This window comes from Nomascus leucogenys, chromosome 12, assembly GCF_006542625.1.
Source record: "Nomascus leucogenys isolate Asia chromosome 12, Asia_NLE_v1, whole genome shotgun sequence".
NCBI classification, from domain to species: domain Eukaryota; kingdom Metazoa; phylum Chordata; class Mammalia; order Primates; family Hylobatidae; genus Nomascus; species Nomascus leucogenys.
The window spans coordinates 76,002,511-76,020,727 of record NC_044392.1 but is presented as its reverse complement, the minus strand read 5'-3'; the positions used below and the strand labels follow the sequence as shown (position 1 = coordinate 76,020,727).

General features: G+C 36.9%; 1 protein-coding gene across 3 annotated transcripts in view; it reads right to left on the bottom strand.

The window, feature by feature from the left end:
* PLPPR5 (phospholipid phosphatase related 5) overlaps positions 1-18,217 on the bottom strand; it is a 110,893-nt gene that overhangs the window by 14,450 nt on the left and 78,226 nt on the right. The window contains exons 4-6 of one of the 3 annotated variants that reach the window (XM_030825011.1): positions 14,717-14,893; positions 7,778-7,897; positions 5,894-5,956 (exon numbers count right to left, since the gene is read on the bottom strand). In XM_030825011.1, coding sequence (XP_030680871.1) covers positions 5,939-5,956; positions 7,778-7,897; positions 14,717-14,893 — 315 coding nt within the window. In that variant the 3' untranslated portion in view covers positions 5,894-5,938. Of the gene's footprint in view, positions 1-5,893; positions 5,957-7,762; positions 7,898-14,716; positions 14,894-18,217 lie in introns of all 3 variants that reach the window. The other 2 variants (XM_030825012.1, XM_012500404.2) reach the window with 2 other exon arrangements.

Below are 18,217 nucleotides of genomic sequence, written 5' to 3'. Positions count from 1 at the left end.
TATAAAACCTGTCAGTAATATAACCGACAACTTTTTCCAGCGTGGACTTTGTTCTTTATGGTTTCCAGTATAGTTTTAATCCCACCATGGCATCATTTGTTTTCTTATATTACATTTCTGATGTGTCAGCTATCTTTCATCTGACATTCATTTCACATGTTTTCTTTAATTTCCTTGTCTGTGGAAAGAAGATGCTATCTATAATAAATTTAATTATGTTTATTGTAATCTTTTTTTTTTTTTTTTTTTCTGATGAAGTCACACTCTGTTGTCCAGGCTGGAGTGCAGTGCCACGATCTTGGCCTGCTGCAACCTCTGCCCCCCGGGTTCAAGCGATTCTCCTGCCTCAGCTTCCCAAGTAGCTGGGACTACAGGCACGTGCCACCATGCCCAGCTAATTTTTGTATTTTTAGTAGAGGCGGCGTTTTGTCATGTTGGCCCTTGAACTCCTGACCTCAGGTGATCCACCCGCCTTGGCCTCCCAAAGTGCTGGGATTATAGGTGTGAGCCACTGCGCCCAACCAAATTTCTTATAATCTTTTTCTTTTTTTTAATGCTCTATTAAAATATCTCTCTCTCTCTTCTGTGTTTTTTTAAAGGATTTAAGTTCTTGTCCTGATTATTCATGCTTGAAATTGGACAGATTTAGCTCAGTTGATTTTCCTAAAATGAATGGGAAAAGATTCATCAGTTATCTCTTAATGATAACCATGAATTGCTAGGGAATCCTCCACTTAGATCCTGAGCAGAAGAGCTGGAGGATGTAGTTTTCTACCATCAGTCTGAATGGATTGTGAGAAGCTAAGACCGTGAGCATTTTCAGGAAGGTCACTTTGTTTCTATATAATTTTTCATTATGTTTGTTGAAACCAGGAAGACTACTGATTAGTTCAGTCTAACTTCTATTCCAGGAGTATGTGTAATCCTTGGAGGCAGCTTTTGGTTTTGAATAAAGGTAACTCCCCATCCAGGTGTGGGGTACCCATCCAGTTCACAAAAGGTTTCCTTCATCTGGCATGAACCCCTAATAGTGAGAAGCCTATCCAAGGACAGCTTCTTGTCTGAGAGCTTTCTTTCGGTATTTGCTTATTTGCTAACTCTGTCTCAAAATGGTGTTGATCCAAGGTGTTGAGATGTCCTGGAAATGAAACGGACTCCTTATTCTGTTAGAGATTGCTCCTAGCTGTCATTCTCCCTCTGGAATTTTGGGACATTATTGAGGCTGCATAGAATTTTAGCTACACATACAGCATTGTAGTTCTTTAAGAGCAAAGGAAAAATTGAATTGTCCTTTGTGGGATTTCCTAAAGCTGGATTTAGTTACACCAGATCTAGTCAAAATGCCAAAAAAAAATTTTACTTTACTCTTCACTCTTGGTGACACAGCTATTAAGATATTAATTCCTACATTATTTTTGATAATATAGGAGTGTAAATGATAAAATGTAAACATCTCCATCTCTATTTCCTAGAGTCAGAAATTTGTTTCTTGGACTCCTAAGGATAATTAATAGAGTCTTTGTGTCCGGAGATATCCTGAAGCCAGCAACACCGATGCTTTTTTTTTTTGAGATATGTGGGCCATTGAAGACTCGAGCCAGAAAAGCATGAATTTGAGAGAAAGGGGTGGTGTGACCCATGAGGAGATTTGGCTCCCTGGGTCCTTGGGTAGATGGGGGGTTTGTGGATCTGTAAATGACAAGCACCTGCACACAGCTCACATGAAGGGCCCCAGGGCTAATGGTAAGTAAAATGGGGATGGCTGCAGATGCCACAGAAAGCTGAACCCTGGGCATGAAGGTGGGAGAGCTACCGCCAAGATTTCCATGCACAATTTGGCAGAGAAAAATAAATCAAACACTTTCAGAAAGGTCGTGTGAGCCCTAAGGAAGTACAGGGTTCTAAATTACCCTGGGGGAGTTTTTCTGAGGGCCTTTTGTCAATCTGAACATATCAGCAGTCAATCCAATGAGGAAGCACTGGAACCTCCTTAGCAGCTTAAATAATTGAATAATTTTTAAAAAGATAATGATTTTCAGTCATAAAATTATTCACGAATAGTATAGTAGGAAAAGTAGGCAAGAAGGAAGGAAGGAAAGAAGGAAGGAAGGGAGGGAGGGAGGGCGGGAGGAAGGAAGGAAGGGTCAGGAATGTGGATAAGGTCATGGTCCACTAACCTCAGTTGCCTCCTTAAGTTTAAGCATTGCTCTGACTGGTGTCTGTTTCCCCCTCCCCTCCCCTCCCTTCCCTTCCCCTCCCTTCCCCTCCCCTCCCTTCCCTTCCCTTCTTTCTTTTCTTTATTCTTTTCTTTCTCTCATCCACATGTTCCTTTCTATACTACTAAAGATAAATAGATGGTATTTCGCATAATTTATTTTATTATATATACATTTAATATACATATAAAGTCTTTTTAAAAAAACTTTCCGATATATATTGGAAAACTTTCCATGTTTTGATTTACCTCATCCATCTTAGCTGTTAAATAATAATAATAATTATAGTTATGATTATTAAGGGTTTCACTGGTACCAGACACAGTATAAGTGCTTTACCATTAACTTATTGAACTCATATGATGATCAATTTATGAAAGAGAAAACCGAATCACCAAGCATTTAAGTGAGTTGCCTAAGGCCAAAATTATCCAAAATTCTCAGCTAGTTTGCCCCCAGAACCTACGAGCAGAAGCACTACACTACGATGTACTGGACCCCATTGATTTAACAATTCACTACGCATGTATATTTTAGCTTATATATTTTCATATGACAAACAGTCATAAAAAAGTTACTAGTAACCTGAATATTTAGTGGACGTTGGGATACAATGGGCCAGTTTCCACAGATGATTAATTCTTTTCACAAACCAAATGTAATGAATGTTCAGATATACTTGTCTTTCAGAAAAATCAGGACTTTTCCTCATAAACTATGGTAATTAACTATATGAAAAACTCCTATAATTAAGGGATAAATTGCTGGTGTAAAAATAAAGAATGCTTGTATGCTATACTATAATTACACTGCAGCTTATAGTTTATCAAACATGTACTTTGAACATAAAAGGTTATATAAGTACATAACTTCTAAACGAAACCCTTTGCCTTCTCCATACAAAAGTGACAACCAGAAAATGACAGCTTGGCATAATAATGCTAACTCTTGGTCATACTTGCAGACCTAACTTTCACACCAGGCTCCCTTACTTTTTTCAGAGGGCCAGCTTTAAGGTCTAATGTCACTCTCCAACTATCAATTATTAAGATCAAAGTACTGGGAAGAATTTTGCATTTACTTGTTTACCAGTATGAGCCATGATGAATCCAATAAGGTGAGTACTCACTTAGTGATGTTGACAGGCTCTTGGAAATGAAGTTTAAGTAGAATGAAGTATAATGAAACCAATTTGACCATAGGCTAATTGATATAAACAGGAATTAAGTTTCTATGGCATATTTCTGGTCACAAAGACATCACCGAACTTCTAAATAAAGACCAAAATGCTTCTAGTATAAAACATTAGAATAAATGTGATTATACATATATTTAAGAAAGATTAATAAAAACAAGCATGATAATTATCTGCCCAATTATTTCAGTTCAGGGTAGCAGGTGGCCAGAGCCTAGGATAGCCACTCAGGGCACAAGGCAGTAACCAGCCCTGGACAGGATGCCATCCCACAGCAAATGCACTAACACACGCATGTCACACTCACCGACACTGGGACCATTTAAACATGCCACTTCACCTAATAGGTACATCTCTGGGAGGTGGGAGGAAAACAGGGTAGAAAAGCCATGCAGATATGGGGAGAACGTGCAAACTCCACACAGACAGCAGCCCTAGCCAGAGAGTGTTGTTTTTTTTTTTTTTTTTTCTCATCGGTGTTAGAAAGAAATGATATTGAATGAAACGATGTAATTCGAAGACCTGCTGTGTATTTATCCCAAATGCTCCTTATCACACACGAAAAGAGAAAGCTATTGTAGGCTTCCCTTAAGTGGTAGCCCTCCTCCCTTTCTGCCTGATGAACACAAATACATGTCCTCTCAGCAGCGCAGTTACAAAGGCAAGCCTGAGATGCATTCTCAGCACCTGGCCTTGTCATCATCCCATGCTCTGTGTGAGCGCAGGGGGCAGAACCTGCACTGTGCAGACAGCATTCTGCCTGGGAACAGGAATAAAAAGATGGGAGAGTAAAGCTGGAGCTCAGCAGGGTGTGGTGCCAATGCACTATAGCGAGTAAGGGGGGAACCAAATCAGATTCAAACCATTTTTATTTCCTAGCTACCGGAGTGAAAACGGAGCACATAAATTTGTTATGAACCAAAAAATTAATAAAAGAAACATGCCACTTAACCTAATATGTACATGAATACATATATTAATGAATACTAATCTCTAACAATTTATAGATGAATAGAATATTTTTGCTTTTACTATCTAATATTTCAAAGCTCACTATAAATAAAAATGAACTAGCATAACATCAACAAGAACCTTTTAAATAATTTAATACATACAATGATGTAATGATATATATGAATATTTGGCAATGCTAGAAAGCTACCAAAAAACACTCATGCAAATAAATGTTAAAAAGTAGACGGCAGTGATTATTATTGAAGATAATTTCAGAGGTACACAAAATGAAAAGGTTGTAATAGTTGCCCTGACCAGATTATTCAAAATATGTCTAAGATCTCTTCCTATATTTCACAACCCCTTTTTTTTAGAGATGGGGTCAGGGATGGGGTCTCCATCTGTTGCCCAGGCTGGAGTACAGTGGTGTGATCATAGCGCACTGCAGCCTTGAACTCCTGGGCTCAAGCAATCCTCCTATCTCAGCCTCCTGAGTCTCTAGTACTACAGGCACATGCCACTGCACCTGGCTAATTTTTTTTTTATTTTTTGTAGAAATGGAGTCTCACTATTGTTACAGCCCAGGGTGGTCTCGAAATCCTGACCTCAAGCGATCCTTCCTTCCACCTTACCCTCCCAAAGAGCTGGGATTACAAGCATGAACCACTATCCCTGGGCTAAATTCTACTATTTTTAAACTTTATTTAGTAAGTTAAACAAGATCTAATTTTGTACAGATTATTCAGTTTTTAAACATATTTTCTTACATAGGTATGTGTCTCAAAACATTACATTGTATAATTTTTCTCAGCTGCTTATCAATGATCTGGACTTTTGCAAATTACTTAACCATTTGGAAGTTCAGTTTTCTTAACTGTAAAAACGGGAATATGCATTACAATAGGATATCAGCTAAGTCACTATAGAAAAGAAATTAGAACAATTCAATGGCTTAGAGAGAAAGTAGTTCACTTCTTTCTCAGAACCATCTAGGCTGGGTGAAATCTGCTCCATAAGCTCATCCAGGGACCCAGACTACAGGATAGATTGGTCATCTTACAAAGTGATTTCCAAGGTTGCTCCAGTCATTACCTTTTTCATTTGGTGAGAAGGGGTAGAGAATGTCCAGGGCAAGAGTCTTCAAAGAGATAAATCAGAGGTTGAACTTATCCCTTCTGCTGACATTCCATTTGTCTAAACTTGGTTTCATGGTTACACCTAACTGCAAGGGAAGCTGGGAAATATAGATTGTAGCTGGGCAGTCATGAATATGGCTAAAATTAGGGAATTCAATTACTTAAAGGAAGAAGGGGAGACGAAATACTGAGTATTAGCAGTTCTTACCAGTATAATGAGGATCGTGTTTAAAAATTGCTGTGAGGACTGAAATTGTATTTGTAGAGCACAGAAGTATTTTGTGGAATTTATATAAACCATCAGCACAGGACTTGACACATACTGATGATCATTAAATGGTAGTCATTATTAGTGTTAGTATATTATTATTATTAAGTATTTCTATCCTTACCTGAACGCTTGAATTCTCTCCAAAGTATCATGGGCAAGTAATTATTTAGCTATTCTGGAATTCCTATAGTAAAAGGAAATTTTATCTCTCTTAAGGCAGCCATTTCATTTTCAGAGTTTTTTCTTCTTTCTAGCCATTATTTATCTTCTTACACTCACTTTTCTTTGTTTTGTCCTAACTGTTATCTCAGACACCCTCCAGAACAAATCTCATCCCTCTGTCATACAAGAGCCCTTCAGATTCTTATGGGAAGCTATTGCTTCTTTCATGAGTTTTCTTTAAGCATGTTTTTGTTCCTGCAACAGTCTCTCATAAACCATGATGTTGAGTACATCCTAAAGACATTAATTCACTCATTTAACAAATATTTATTGAGTGTCAACTATTTTATCAATGCCCACTTTAAAACTGTGTTGTCGAGATCAGTACACAATATTCAAAGTTGGTCTGACCAGAGCCTAGCAATGCACGCCATCAATCCCCTCATTCAGGGTATCATTTTCCCCAAGTGGGCCTTAAGATCATTTAACTCTTTTGGCAGCCTTATCATGCTGTTGACACATGTTGATTCAGTGCCTATTACACCCCAAGCCTTTTTCATTTGTGCAATTAACCTGGATGTACCCTACTTTATACGTGAAGTTTTAAAAAAATCCAAATACAAAATGTTTCCTTTATTTCTCGTTAGTTATGAATTGTATCTTATTGCAGTGACTGAAGAATTTTTATTCTTTCATTGAATATGTTAATTATCTCTCACAGATTCACACAATCTGAACACCTGATTAGTGTGTAACTGACTCTTCAGCTAAGATATTGACCAAATGTGGAACTGAACAGGACTGAAGAGAAGCTACTAGTAGCCCTTAGAGCAACCATTTAACTAGTTACAAATGCACATAACTGCACCAACATTTAGGAAATATTATCCTATGTGGTTCACAAAAGTCTCAAGAAAAGTATTTACCTGGTTTCTGTGCTCACTGCCATGCCCAATGAGGCCTTGGCCTACCAGTCCAAGTGCTACCCTCTGGCTGCATTCAGCCCAACAGAGTCTCAGAATCTCCCTGATTAGGAGAGCACGACTGGTGTTTTCCTGATGTCAGACCTTTGTGCACTGAGATTCAACAAATATTTATTGAACTGTGAATGTGTGCCAGGCATTGTGCTGAGCACTTTCTCATATAAATGGAGCATGGAAGACGTGGAATAGATTTTGTAAAAAATGCATATATCCACAAGTAGAACTATCTTATTTTTCCTCTGTGTGAGACCAGTACACAATGTTCCTTATTTAGAAACTACAGCAAAGTACTAAATGGATTTCACACACAGGTACTCCTCAGCTTTTAGCATGAGGAAGACAAACAGATATTTGATTTTTTGATACGGAGTCTCACTCTGTTGCCTAAGCTGGACTGCAGTGGCATGATCTTGGCTCATTGCAACCTTTGCCTCCAGGTTTAAGTGATTCTGGTGCCTCAGCCTCCCAAGTAGCTGGGATTACAGGTGCATGCCACCACGCCCAGCTAATTTTTGTATTTTTTTTTGGTAGAGATGAGGTTTCTCCATGTTGGCCAGGCTGGTCTTGAACTCCTGGTCTCAAGTGATCTGCCCGCCTTGGCCTCCCAAAAAGCTGGGATTGATTACAGGCCAGGTGCGAGTCATTGTGACCGGCCTACAAACAGATTTTTTAAATGTGATATATATTTTTCTATGATTATCTCTTTAGTGGCTAAATTCTTGCTAAATATCACATTACACTAAGTAAATCAACATAAACTGTGTGGACATGCTCCAGATATACATACAGGAATAATGATTCATTTGCTCTAGTTATTATAATTTAGAATTTAAATTGTGAATCACCTGTACAGATGTTACCTTTTCCAAAGGACTTTCTACTCGAGGAATGCTGATCATTGGCATCTGTGCCAGATTATCCATGTGTATATGCTCATTTTCTGCTTGTCTTCCTTTGAAATTATTTACCACGCACACAACCTAAAATTTCAGAAAACAATTACAGTTAAAGCAAACTGTGCTCACTGTGACTTTCACCCGTTTGAGGAGCTTAATAAATCCAAACATGTAAGGAAGTATTAAAATTACTTAAATATTACATGTATATGAATTTATATCCAGATTTATTGTATACATTTATTGTAAAGTTTATTGTATAAATGTTAATAGCTACTCCAATGCAGATATGTTTAAGAAAACTCATCAGTTAGTATTAAGCTCACTTAATTATGACAATTTTAATATTTGAAAATTTTCATTACATTATAGTCAATGCTCAAATCAATCATAACACCATAACCTTATAAAAATTCATAGCAAGCTAACCTTTTCCTAATATGGCTAATCTACAACTGAATTTAAATGCTAATTGTTTTTCATTGCTTCAGTATCACTATATTCATAATAAACCTTCTACAATTGGCACTCTCTAATTTAGCAGCATCCCTTAATTAACCTAGTTTATCGTCTATTATTGTGTCCTATATATACTTGGCATTCCAAAAATAGCTTACTGGGGCTACCACTGAAATAGAAAACCCTCTACATAAAGAAAATTGACCCTTGTTTCAATGGATTATATCTCACAGGTGACAGAATTTGAACTAAACCAGAGGTTCTCATCCTTAATGTGCATAAAAATACATTTTGGCATTGTTAAAAATGCATATTCCTAAACCCTGCCCTAAAGATTCTGATTTAGTAAATGAAGAATGGGGCCTAGGAGTTGGCACTTCAAAAATGCATTCGAGAAGCTTCTAATGCAGGTGGATCATATTTAAGAAATAATGAATTAAACATACCAGGAAGATTATTTGCTACTGTTTGCTTACACAATAAACAAGGTATTCTTGGTAAAGGTATTCTTGAGTTTTATTTTGTTTCACATTCTATTACAAATCAAAATACAGGCTTCATTTGCAGCTATAACTTAACATTCATTTTGTAAAGTAAGCACTTAATATATACATTTACATTTCATATTTTCACAAATGCTACAATGAAAAGCCTTTTCTTTAGTAGAGTTCATTACTGAATATCTTCAAAGGCCAATTAGATCAATTAGATCTTTGTTGCTTTCCAGTTTTTAAATAAAATTTACAAATCTACAAAATAATAACACCTACTGAGATTTTATGTCAGAAAAATACTTCTTTGCAAATTGTTACAGATTTCTTATCCTTCCACTTCCCAGAAGAACTACAGATTAGAAACATAGATCAAAGCCTGATAATCTGATACCTCAACTTTGCAGTTGCCACTTTAAAGATCTTCAAAGTAAGGGGACAGTAAGGGCTTGGAGATGGGTACTTGATAAAGCTACTACCTCATGGTGTTACCAGCTTCATGACCCCACAAATGTCTGATACTGATTGCTCTAGAGATAAGGTAAGCAAATTTTGTCTGTAAAAGGAAGACAGTAAATATTTTTGGCTTTGCAGCCTTACAACCTTGGCAGCAACTATTCAACGCCTCCTTTTTGGTGCAAAAACAGCCACGGACAGTTTATAAACAAATGGGAGTGTCATTATTCAAATATAACTTTCTTTACAAAGATAGGTAGCAGATCAAATTTGGTCCGTGGGAAGCAGTTGGCTGGCTGACCACTACTCTAAAATACAAAGGATATAATCAAGAATTTTAGCCAACATTAACAACGATGACTATTCTTCTTACTCTTAGTATTTTAATTATTAGGAAAGAAATTACCTAATCCTCTGTAGAGTTATATTCCAATATTTAATAAGTCTTGTCTGCTAACATTTACAATATGGAACAGATGTCTTGTCTGTAAAAATGGTGATAAGAAAAAGTGAGGGACCTGGTTTTTGATCCTGGGCATGCCTGAGTCTATACATTCTCAGACAGTTCTCTGCGTCTCAGTTTTATCAATTAGAAAGCGAAGAGGTTGCAATAGATCACTAAGTTAACGTCATTTCTTTGGCTGGCAAAGGTATGACAATTCAACAACTACTCAAAACTAAACTCAAGATCTGCCCTCTCCAGCACCCACTCCAAACTTGATCTTTTCTCTGGACACTTTCAAGGAAAGGCAACATGCCACCCCACCCCCCAACACCCACCTCCGCCCCAATGCAGATTCACAAGGCTAAAAACTTGAATTAATCCTTTACACTTCTTACACTTGACCAGTTACTGAATCTGCTCAGTGTTACTTTCTAAATATCTTGATACCTAAATATCTTGATTTCTTATATTTGCTTCATCTTATCTCCTCCACCAACTCCAAAAACGAAGCAACCACCACCTGTTGCCTGGATTCCTGCACAGCTTTCTAAACTATCTCTCTAAATCTAATCTTGGCCCCTCTATTTCCACCATAATGTGAGAATGATCTTTCCAAATGCAAACTGGATTATGTTACCCCCTTAAAGCCATTCATTGCTTGGCTTTCCATTTTTCTTAATGTGTAAACTCTGGCCCAGCCCCACTTTTGCAGCCTTCCTTCTCCGTTTTCAAAACACTTTCTGTTACCTTTCACTTCCTGCTGTTTGGATACTCCTCACCTCCACTGTCTTTGGATGCCATATCTAACTCAGCCGTGATATCTCATCTCAGCTTCACTTCCACGTGGATGCCTTCCTTGAACTCCTAGCTGGGATGGTTTATTTTGTTTTTGTTTGTTTGCTTTTTGCTCACATGGAGCTGTGATCGTTTTTATCAGAGCACTTAGTATGAAACTAAACATCATTTAAAGTAATACTTTGATTGATGTGTCTCTTCCAAGTTCCACAAATGCAAAGATGCTCTTTTTTGCTCACTGCTGTGTTCCCACTGTCACAGTGAGGGATCAGATTAATGAATGAGCAAGCATCTAGGACAGAAATTCTCAAATTTTCTGATGTGCTTATATAATTTAACATTGCTTTCAGATGTTCTGGTTTTACTTTAGTGATTTCCGCGTGTATAATTCTTGTAATTCTATTCTCTCCTACCAAGATGATATGAGTAAATCATCACTACCTATATATTTTCTTTTTCCTGTCGTGATAATAACTTAATCTGATCCATTCTTGTTCATTTTCACTCTTTGTGGCAAATGAAACATCATTATTGCATGGGGTTAAGTGCATGGGCTTTGGGGTCAAACTGGTCTGGATCATAATCCTGGATCTCTCAGTTACTAACTTTGTAAACATGGGCAAGCTACTTTATATAATCAGGCTTCAATTTTTTTAAGCCTGCAAAATGAAGACAATAAAAACATTTCACTGAGCTGTCCTGAGGGTTAATTGCATTAATGTAGTAAAGAGCACAATAACTATTATTGTTGTATATGATAACATGACAAACTATTTTTGTGGCTCAATAAACTTGAGCTATTCTGCCTGATGCTGTCATAAATATCATAATCTACAAATATTGTTCAACTAGTATTTGTCTTGTATTTTGCTAAGTACGGTGATTCTCTCTAACCTGAAACAAAATGCCCATGAGATAATAGTAATACAATTAACACAGCACATAATTCCTTATTAAATTATAAGAGGACAGACTGAAAGAGTGGTTGAAATTCAGGAAAAAATGGAAAAAATCAGCCAAACAGGGAAACTTCCTGGGGAAACTGGATCTTGTCTGAGCCAAATCTCAAGTGTGTAAAGGGTTTGAATATAGTCATCAAACGTGAACACTGTGGTATTCAGTGTCTTGTCTGCACTAGGCTTCACTTCTTACATGTGGGATTTCACTTAATCCTTAAAAGAACTCCGGAAAGTAAATAAAAAATTCTTTAATCATTCTTTCCTGTATTAATTCATTCATTATATATTTATTCAGAACTTCCTCTGTACCAGACCTTGTTCTAGTTATTGGGGATAAGCTGTGAACAAAACAAAGAAAAAGACTTCACAGAGAGCTTACATTCTAGTGGGATTGATAGCAAAGCAAAACCAAAAATGTTCCATTTGGTATATTGCACAGTAATTTATTACACATTAATTAATATTACATATTAAAAGTTGAAACATCCTATGTAGAAAAGTAAAGTAAGGAATGAGGAAAGGAATCCTCAAGGAGGAGAAGTCATTTTAAACATGGTTCAGGGAAGGCCTCACTATTTTAGTAAGAAGCAAGAATGTCTACAATTCAAAAGTTATGGTCAGAGAGCAAAGATCCAAGACATGGAAGAAATATTTTTATAGTGGAAATGAATCTGGCCTAAATGAATCACTGGTGTGTGGAATGAAACAGGAGAATGAGCCAAAGACCAATGTTAGCCATTGAATCTGGGTGACTGGGTGGTCTGGATTCCTTTAACTGAGACATAGAGACCTGGAGTAGATTAGCATTAATTTTATTTTGGAATCACTTTAGAATTCTGCACACACTGCAAGATAATTAGAAACACCCTAGGATATTACAACATACTGCAGGCCAGAGCTGGAGTTACTGCTCAAAATAAATGTGCTGAGTTTCCCAAATGAGAAAACTGGGAATCATCATAGAAGGCTCCCTGTGCCTCGTTCACATCACCTTCCATGTTCCACCAGGCTCCAAACCATTCCACCTTAAATATCCTGGAGGACATGATGGATACCCTCCCTCTTTGTGCCACTGAGGGCCAATTTGCACCATCCTGTTTCCCTGGTTCCACAAAACCCATCTCTTCTATCCTCAGCTTTGTCTTATCATCCTGCAAATACATTTTCAAAACACAAACCTTACATAGGGTAAAAGGGACTGAGAGGAAGCAAACTATAGTTTATGGAACTTTTTCCAGTCATTCACGTAGTCATTCGCTGAACATGCACTATTTTGTTTAACCTTTATAGAGCCTTATAATGATCCTTTAGGGAGGCTGTTGTTTAGCCACATTTAAATATACCTATAGGCATTCACATTCATAAATGGTTGTGAAAGAATGCATAAATGCATTTTTAGTTATTATATAGGCATTTTTTACATATAATCTTTTCACGAAGTCATTTTCCTGGTAGTATGGGAATGTTCAAAGGGCTATCATGAAACGTTCTCAACATGTGCAGTTGGAGGGTCTTGAGCTCAAGGGGGATCCAGAGCTCAGCTCAACATTCACCAGACAGGGAAGTGACTTGGAAGGCACCAGCATTCTGAGGTTGGCCTTGTAAGGTAAGGTGTTCACTGGAAGTATAGGGAAGGTGGCAACAGCTACAGATAAACAAGAAGGCTGATGAGATGCCAGTGAAGATGTTATGGACCCACAGAGCTGAAACACAGTTGCATCTGACACTACTAGTGCTTTGAAATTTTGGCTACTTATATGCTCTTGGCTTTGCCTATAATATTTTTTAAGGATTTATGTAAAGTTTGTTGTTGGTTTTCCTTTTTGAATGCTAACCAGTTTCAACTGTGGTGAGTGAATGCAAAAAAAAAAAAAAAAAAAGGTTTTGGTTCAAGCCAGGGCCCCAGTTTTCACGAGGCTACAGGATATCTCCAGGAAAGAGAGAAGGTTGAGTCTAAGTCTTCCAGGGACCTTGGGAATCACAGAGTGTGGTATCAAAAAAAAAAAAAAAAAATGGAGCACCGGATGCAGTACAGAGATGAGGTCATGGTGACTACTTTACCGCAGGAGATTCTAGAGGAAATAACTTATTTAAAATGCCCAGTACATAAATTATGTTTCAACATTTGGTAGCTGGAAAGATTCACTAAAGTGTTTGCTTACTGATTATTAACTAGTAAAATGAAGCTAATAAAGTTAAGTTACATGTAAGGGCAATTTAAATGTAATCAAAATGGACATAAAGTATTTTTTAAATTATAATGTGTCAATGCAAAAATATGTTTTGATTCATAGTCTACACATTGTTTCATTTGAGTAAAATGTGATATACTCATAATGATTAGTGCACATGAATAGAGGGAAGTTCAGGCTGTTTATTGTATACTCATACTTATAAAATGTTATACACTCACAACTTATACTATACTTTAATAGTATAATCAGATTTTGTGGTATAAACTTCAGTCAGTATTTGGTACTGATAATAAGTCAGAAAAATACTTAGAAATGCATATAAAGCCTTGACTATTGCCTCTGGTTAAATAAATAATGATGAATTCTAAAGTCAGACTAAAATGCATTTTCCAACAACAAAAACCTATGGAAATAGTCCTAGAAGATTTTATAATAAGATAAATAGAATGCTTACTTCATTAGAAGTCACTGTGTATGCTCTTTACTATGTGGTGAAATATGATTTGACATGGTACGGTCTTGGAAACTATTCATGAGTTTTTAGTTACTGACGTAAAACGCCTCATCTCACAGGTGAGGCTGACCTGCTAGCACTGGGACATGGAGGCCCAGGGGAAGTACAGCAGGGAGGCACTAGGGGACTTTGGGATGCTCTTGATACCCCAGCATGCCAACTTCCCTGAGGAATCTTTAAAAAATATCCGAACCAGTCCTGAAACTCACCTATAACATTTTTTAAGGATTTATATAAAGTTTGTTATAAATCCTTAAAAAAATATTATAGGCAGTTTTTACCCAGTCTTAAAAACTATTTGGGAGGGACAGTATGTTTTTAGGCCAGCTCTATTTTATATGAAAATATATTGTTCAACTCTAAGTGTAGGATTTGTATTTTTTTCATCCCCAAACCTGACTTGTGGCAGAACAAATGGAGGAGGAGGAAGAAATGAATGACTTAAATGATTTGTTTTATATACTTAAATGAATGATTTGTTTGATATACTACATTTAGACAAACCCAGTGATTCACACTTGTATTTTCTCACAGGTGATTATGCAAGTTAATTAAAAAGCCAATGATATATAAATAAATTTGTACTTACCAGAAATACTGCTATAGATATTCCAACCAGAAAGCCTGCTATAACATCTGACCAATGATTTCGATATTCTGCTACTCTGTTGAGTCCAGTAAGAAATGCCAAACACATTAAGCCCAAGCATAGAACTGGCTTAGCAAGTCTGGTTCCCTTGGCTTTGATTGTGTTGGTAATGTACATCTGAAACATTCAATAAAAAAACATGACTTTTCATGAAGGTATTTCCTTTATTAGCATAGCATATTATGTGTATGTACAAACATATATTTATAGACATATATATGCCTGTATGATTCAAATCATTAAGTGGAGTTCATGAAGTTTTTGAAATCAGTTTCTTAAAAGCAGAATTCAAGAGTAGCAATTATTTCATTTTACTTACCTTATACGGCAATCTCTTACAAATGGCCAATTCTTAGCATAACATTATTAATCATCTAGAAACACCAAGCACAGATAGTCCAATTGTCTTTTTTTCTTTTTATTCTTACTGTATCCGTTCTTGTTTTATCTGAATTTTCATTTTAGATTAACCTCAACAATACTGTTAGAAGGGGGAAAACTGATGAAGTGTTTAAGTGTTTTTAATGTTTCCATTTGTGTATGCCATATTCAGAGGATGCATACTTGATAAAAACCAGGATTGTGAATATAGCTAGAAAAAATAAAGTGGAAAAGATTTCTACCAAACAGATGTTACTTTGAAGAAAGACTTTAAGATTCAATGCAATGCCAAGGTTGCTTTCATGTTGTTAAATGAAATTGTGAAATTACTTTGTTTAACTACATTTTATCAGCCAGAATTAGGACAATAAAACACTTAAGTAGGCCGGGCGCGGTGGCTCACGCCTGTAATCCCAGCACTTTGGGAGGCCGAGGTGGGCAGATAACGAGGTCAGGAGATCGAGACCATCCTGGCTAATACGGTGAAACCCTGTCTCTACTAAACATACAAAAAATTAGCTGGGTGTGGTGGCAGGTGCCTGTAGTCGCAGCTACTCGGGAGGCTGAGGCAGGAGAATGGTGTGAACCCAGGAGGCGGAGCTTGCAGTGAGCCAAGATCATGCCACTGCACTTCAGCCTGGGTGACGGAGCGAGACTGTCTCAAAAACAAAACAAACAAACGAAAAAACACTTGAGTAAAATAAGGGAAATGTGTCAACTAAAAACAAAACAAAACAATGAATAGGTACCTACATTTCTGGCATGTGGACATATGCTAATGAATATATGGTGTCAACTGATTGCAGCGAATGAAATGTCATGAGCCACTATGCTCAAGAATAATTTGGTCCTTCCCCCATCTAATTTATTCTATAGCTCAACTGCTCATAATTTTATGCATTACTTTATAAGCAAATTTGTTGACTGTATTCAATTATTATTTCAAGTCATTAGTAGAGCAATTGTAAAAGAGATGACTTTGATAATATAATCAGATTTTATGGTATAAACGTCAGTAAGTATCTGGTACTGATAATACACTCAGAAAAATTCTTAGAAATGCATATATATCCTTAACTATTGTCCCTGGTTAAATAAACAACACATCTGCCTAAGAGAGTAAACCAAAATCAGAATTTAAGTTTTTAGTTCATATTAGCCATTTTAGAACACTATGAAATCCAGTAATTATCTTCGCTATTTTTTTTTTTCTGGGCAAAGTTTGCAGCCCTTGTAGCTATCAAAAGGGGCTGTAAAAATATGTAAGCAGTCCAAGTGATACAAGGCATCTCTCTAGCCAAGTTCTAGCCTTTTACAATCCATCCCAGGTCTCAATACTCTGGAGCGGGGGGAGCTGAACTGTCTCCATCTTGGCCTGTGATCTTCGGAGCTCGGTCTCTGTGTCTAAGACTGTGTTTGGAAAAACTTGATAATTTCAGTTACGGGGGATAAGTATATATGAGAGGGGAACAGGAAGAGATGAGAAAGAGAAAACGATGCTTTTGCCATTCTGAGAGAATGTGTTAAAGAGTTCTGCCCATATGAATAACAAGGCCAGGCTATCACATCACTTCAGGTTTCAGTGATGCAGCTAATTGAGTAACTCCGTGTATGACGAGTGCGTATGAATAGACAGGGAAATTCAGGCTTCTTGTGAGGTTTTCTTTAACACAGCTATAAGGCTGGTTAATTATTTCTTACTTTTGCATTTCTTTACATCTGTTAATACTCAAGATATTCTGTCCTCATTGAGACAAAATAAATGTGAGAGGATAATTGAATAATATTGATACTGCTAATATCAATTAAAGCTACCATTTAATGAGGATTGCTCTTCACGGCAATGTTCTAAGCATAACAAATTACTTATTCAATCTTCAAAACAATCATCGAAGTTAGATATCATTATTACCTACATTTTATAGGTTAAAAACGGAATCAAGATAAAGCTTATTATGAAGACTACACAATTTGATGATTGCGGTGGCACTGTTGAGAAAAGACAGGCGTAAATGGAAAGTAGAGGGAAGGCACTTAGGTATCTCCTAATCTTCCTTACTCTTTCATTGATTTCTTGCTTGGAGGAAATGGCCAATGAGCATAAGTTGAGTACCAGTGAATGCAAGACAGTCAGAAACTAAAGACAGGAGAAAGGAGGCCACCATAGAATCATAGGAGTAAGGCTACATTTATGCTCTGCTATTAGGGAGAAGTGGGAAATAGTGTAAATGTGGTCCTTGTGCAAAATACCTTACAGAATGTATATGGCTTCAGAAAACATTTGCCTTTCCCTCACCCCCGAAAGCCATCTCAGATACAGTCCATCCCTTACTTGTCCAAGTTGTACGAGCCCATAGTAAAACGTGGGCTCGGGCTACATCCCTGTGAAGTTTCTCCTGAATGTCGAGTTGATCGTTAAATTGCCCTAAGGACTCAAGCAAGGTTTATAAGGAGCCCATAGACAGTCTAGCCACAATGCAAACTCATGAAAAAGCTTCTATTTTAGGAATAGCCTGGTATTTGGCTTTTCCCTCCATCAGAGTGGAGAGTGGACAGTGGCTGAATTTCAAGGGTTATGTGAATTTCAAGCATTATAGATTTAACTTTAAAGTAGATCATAGCAGTGCTTTATGATGCACAAATTTTTCTGCAGCATAATCAGTTGGCATGGATGTTACAAAAGAAAAATTAAGAGAGCTTTCACTTGTACTCAGCAACTCTTTAGTACTTTATGAACATAAGTGCCTTTTTAGCCGGTCTAATTGTGTTATCCTTACAGAAAGTCTATTATTCTTAATTTGCAGAAGAGGAAATTATGGCATAATAATCTATTAAGCATGTTGGATACAGAACAGGAATTGATTATTTATGCTCTCTTGGTTTTTAATTCACTTATGAAACCATCTAGGTTAACCAGATGTCAAAATGTAGCTAAAATAAAATACAAACAGCAGGGTGTGTGATTTGAGCAGGATGGTATTCACTCAGTCCTCTAGGGTCAGTAGATGCTCACTATCTCGCAGGCCAATCCATTTAATCATTATTAGCAGAGCTTATTCA